Raw genomic sequence first — 4,996 nt, 5'->3', positions numbered from 1 at the left:
AAATACCTTGGTTCCTTCATTATGTGCCCAAAGGAAAAGATTTTGAAACTAGAAAAGCCCTAGCATGGGAAGCATGCAACAAATTGGATAAGATCTGGAAGTCTAATATCCCTAACAAATTGAAAGTCCAAGTTTTTCTTACCCTTGTAGAACCGATACTGCTTTACGGTGCAGAAAGTTGGACACTTACCTGTCAGCTTCAAAAACGATTGGACGGGACTTATACAAAACTCTTGCGGAGGGCACAGAATATATCTTGGAGGCAACATGCCACTCTCAAAAAAATTTATGGAGGACTCGCAAGACTGTCTCAAAAACTTACCCACCGTCGAGTTATGTTCGCTGGACATTGTTTCCGAGCCAAGCAAGAAATTGTTTCATCTGTACTCATGTGGAAACCACGTGGACGAGTGCACTCCAGAAGTTTGACATTCACCGATACCTTAGTTAGAGACACTGGAATTGACTTTGATGACTTAGAAAATGTAATGCTTGATAGGGCTGTATGGAAAGAAATCTGCACTAGCTTAGTCCCGGCTGTTAGCCGATAGATGATGATGATGACCAACCTACCTACCTAGTCCCAGGACCAAAACCACAAGAGCCATGGAAAGTTGGAAAATGCAGGCTTCACAATCTTTACACAAGGCCTTGAAATGATATCTCATCTCCACAAAGTCATGCAATAAATTCACTTTACACGAAGAACCTACTCCAAGTCAGTGTGCTGTTTAAAGTTTTCCTGGTAAATAGCCAACACTGCAAGAGTTGGTCCTACCCTGACTTTGACTGAAGAACTTCATGTTTAATTTGTATATCAGATGCATGTAGCCAGAGGACACAGGTCATGTTTGTAGGACCGACATCACTTTTGGATCTTCAACAGTTCTTCAACTGTTACACTATTTAATGGGCTTGGGTACCATTATTGGCCACTGGGATGGATCAGACAGAACTTACAGTAGGTTTAACGGAAGTGACTAGTATAGGGAAGTTATTTTTCTTTGATATAATCTCATAAGGATATAATCGTTTCCATGAAATGTCAGTTGCCTTCTAGAAGTAGAACGATGACACACTGCTTCAAACTAGAATAGCAACTTTCCAATCAAAATTACTTGTTGCTTTAACTTAGTTCAAGCTATAGGGAAAAAAGAAAACTTCTTACAGCTCCTTACACACTGTTACAACCCGTACCTTTCGGTTTCTCCCCCATGTTGCGCACCATGTTGTAGAATCCCCGGCTGCCTTTCAGATCAGCTTCCAGTAGCCAGGGCTCAGACCGCGAGCGGCGATTCTTCACTTTCTGTTTGGCTGTCGGTGAGTAACTGTCACAGTCGTCTGATATCTCATCCTCACTGCTGCTGGTACAGGGGGAACTGCACGCCTCCTCGGAGTCTATTTTACAGATCAAAAATATGACATTGACACAATGTTATAAACACATAATATATAGGCCAAAACAACTGCTTTGTACAAAAATAAAAGCCTGAACACTTGTCAAATTATTTCCCAGAGTCAAGGTGGCAAAAACATTGAAGTGTACATCTTTTATGTGTATGTTTTTCTCAGAGAAATCTTGTGGTACAGACATTTGATAAGGAAAATTAATGATTTCGCCAAAAAATGATCGTGCTAAAATTGGGGTTGAAAGTAACGCTGCTACATTGCCTAGTTCAATACTTCAAGCATTCTGACCAAATTCTGACAATTTATAAAGTTTCTGTAGAGTTATGACAAGATTTGTCACAATTCTTAGACCCAAATTTTGCAAGTTATGAGACTACATCAGCCCATTCTGAAGGTCATTGTGACCTTGTGTACACGTAGGCCATGTTCACCATTTAGGGTTACATGTTTTACAGAACATTACATACAAGATTAAATCAGAATATCACATACGACATCATAACAAAATCAGTGCAAGACCTTGTACTGCAAAGCTGTACCTTCTTTGATAGGTGACCACTGTCTGAAGAAAGCCATATGAATGGAAAATGTCAACTCATTTCTTAACCTCAAAACATTCTGCAGCACACTGTCACCTTTGCCCTTTGAAAAACTGGAATCCCCCATTGACTGTACTTATTCTGATGCAAATGAACAGGTAGTACAGGGTCATAGATATACTGTATTCTATAAAAAAAAGTACTTAACCCTGAGTTGTCATTTTCATGATTGTTTCAACACCTGTTAACTGACCAGCAAACTATTACAGGTGAAAACACATCCTCCATGGTGAAGACAGCCACTAATTTCTGCATATCTGCTACACTTTCGATGTTTTAATTGTATAATATCTGATGTCAATTTCTTTAGTTTCCTTGTCCTGGTAAATAAGGCAATTCACTGAGAAGTGAGATTCACTTCTCCTACTATGGGCTTACCCATACAGCAAGTATTGGCTAGAAAGAAGAAGTGAGCATGAAGACAGTTAATTCTGACCAAGCCGTGTTCTGACGTAAGAGACTTCCTGGATTTATATGTACTGTACCTGAGGGTGTTAGCTTAATTGTTATTCAGAACAAGACAAATATGTGCTGGATATACTGTAATATCATACCCTGAGGCCAGTCTTGCTTTTTGTCATTTTTTTGTTGCAAATATTACTGGTCCTGTTGAAAATTTTAACTGTAGATGTAAAATGTGTAAATGTGTCACAGTTACAGCATTGATGAGCCATTGTTTCAAATATCAGCAGCACCTCCTAGAGGACTTGGTGAGGATTGCAACCTGGAAAACGTCACTTCAGTACTGTAAGTGAAGCAATTTATAATGAAGTCTCTAACTACTAGTACTATTATGATTATAGTTGACAAAAATTGATGTATTTCCTACAGATGTCTGGTCACGTTTTTATCAAGCGTTAGACCAGTTAATAACATGAACAAAGTCATGCACATCTTGTTTGAGTCAGTCAAGGTTCCTCTCGTAGCCTACCATTTCAGGCCTCGAGGCGAAACCTAAGACTAGTGGCCGGATGAGGAAACCAGAGGCACTGATGAGTAAAACGGTTTGGGAAGTTCTCCCATGCAGCCCTGGGGCAAGGCCATACATGTAGTTCTAGGTTCAATGGTGGAGTTATTGGTACAAGATGGACCACAGCTGTTACTTCAGCCATTTGTGCTAATTATCAACCTGCGACTTCACGTAAAATAACCATGAAAAGTATTTAGGGTTGACCTGTGTGCTTGGCTGTGTGCTTGACACTTGCTTTGGAGCAGCTTAAGCTATCAAAAAGCTTTATACATGTACTTTTCACTTAAACTTTAAGTTCTACTTGCTTTGTTGCTTTCTGGTAAGGTTACACAAAAGTCATGTGTTTACAGGACTCATACTACTTTACTCCAATGCAATCTACTTAATTCTACAAGCATCACAAGTCAAATGATACTAGCTAAATGAATGTAACATACCTTTTTTTTTGCCACTGTTTCAATGCTAGCACCTTTTCCAAGTACATGTATACACCCTAAATGTGAATCAGTCGCGTACAAATGTACGTACAAGTCATAATGATATTCATTGATAAGCGGCAACATTGTCTGAAGTTATTTCCGTTCTTCTAAAATTAAACTACCCCCTGAAAGAAACATGTTTATGGATGCATTGAAAGAATTTTTGCTTCACACTAACAGTCTCTCAGCCTGGTTCCTGGGACAAACAAAAAATACATGTAGTTTAGAATTTGTCATTTCTAAGTTAAGATGAATATAGAAATTATGACCACAAATAAATATACTGCCTAAATTTTTAATACTACTTAATAACTTTGTAACATTTTTGGGTTACAAAAAAAAGAAAGACAGATCTGCAAGTTTCTATTCTCAGAAATCACCACAGATAGAGGTAGGGTGTATAATGATTTGTAAAGAAAGGTACTCGGTATAACTGGTAGTTTAGGAGACTATACAGCATTTGTTAATTCATGGGAGGGATAAGAACTGGGCAGCAGGATATCCTCTCCTCAATTATCAAAGTTGAGGTCTGGTGTGGCTGGGAGGAAGTGTCCTGAGCTGAAGGACAGACGTGTACTGAAGTGTATAATATATACATGTACATGTGCAGGACTGAGGCATTGTTCCATGGTGAACTGGTTAGTGTGAGCTCACACAGGTTGTGGTCAGGATGGACTGCCATGTGGGTGATGTCATCTGGGTCACAGCAGTGTGGTTCTTGTACTGAACATGGTTGGATCATTACCAAAGAATGGGGAGAAAGATTAAAAAATCAACAGTTACTATGACAACATATACAAATTTTGTTTCAAAACATTGCAACAACCCAGCGTAAAATCTGGCATTTTTTAAAATAGAAAAAAACTTTTTGTACTACTCTGAATTTACTAAGAAAATAGAGCTAGTAAACATGGTAGAACAGTTTTGTTTAAACTTCATTTTCCACTAAAAATGGGCCCTACCTGTATATTCTAAAGCTTGAACTCCTAGTAAGTCACTCTGAGAACCCTCCATGAGTCCAGTGCTGCCCTACATTTATCCTCAAACCCAACAGTGTCCTGTGGTTAGCAAATTCCCCTGCAGTGACATCATCTGGTTTGTAGTCTTACCCCGGAGGCAGGCTGTACCAGGGACTGGGTTTACTGTCGCCTGGGTGATATAAACTAACTCTGCTGACTAAAGCTAAACTTTGGGGGTAATTAACAAGAAAACAAGCTTGGCCTGCTTCCTTTTTTTAGCAACAAAATATGTACATACCATCTCAATGATATCCCTCTGAAATCGTATAAAAGCTGGGAGACAGTCAAACCATTTGTTCTGGGTAACCAGGCCGAGACAACCCACATGTGGAACTTGTTCAACTTTTGACCTCTGCGGCTTTTCCAAGGCCAAGGTTGATTCCACTTCAGGAAACCATGTATCCCATGACCCTGTTGACCTTGAAAATTGCTCGCAACAGCAGAAAAACCTACATTCTAATTCAGATGAGACAAAAATTGAAGTTGGGCTGTACATGTGTCATATCCAAGGTTGATCAT

At 39.3% G+C, this 4,996-nt stretch overlaps 1 protein-coding gene across 2 annotated transcripts in view; it reads right to left on the bottom strand.

The window, feature by feature from the left end:
* The window catches only part of LOC109477152 (FYVE, RhoGEF and PH domain-containing protein 4-like), a 47,340-nt gene that overhangs the window by 32,425 nt on the left and 9,919 nt on the right, over positions 1 to 4,996 (bottom strand). For both annotated transcript variants that reach the window (XM_019778209.1, XM_019778210.1), the window contains exon 3: positions 1,198 to 1,398. In XM_019778209.1, the coding sequence (XP_019633768.1) occupies positions 1,198 to 1,398 (201 nt within the window). The remainder of the gene's footprint in view (positions 1 to 1,197; positions 1,399 to 4,996) is intronic.

The sequence above is a fragment of the Branchiostoma belcheri genome, unplaced genomic scaffold (genome assembly GCF_001625305.1).
Source record: "Branchiostoma belcheri isolate BF01 breed outbred unplaced genomic scaffold, Haploidv18h27 scaffold4, whole genome shotgun sequence".
In the NCBI taxonomy this organism is placed as follows: Eukaryota; Metazoa; Chordata; class Leptocardii; order Amphioxiformes; family Branchiostomatidae; genus Branchiostoma; species Branchiostoma belcheri.
This window is presented reverse-complemented; position numbering and strand designations above follow the sequence as displayed.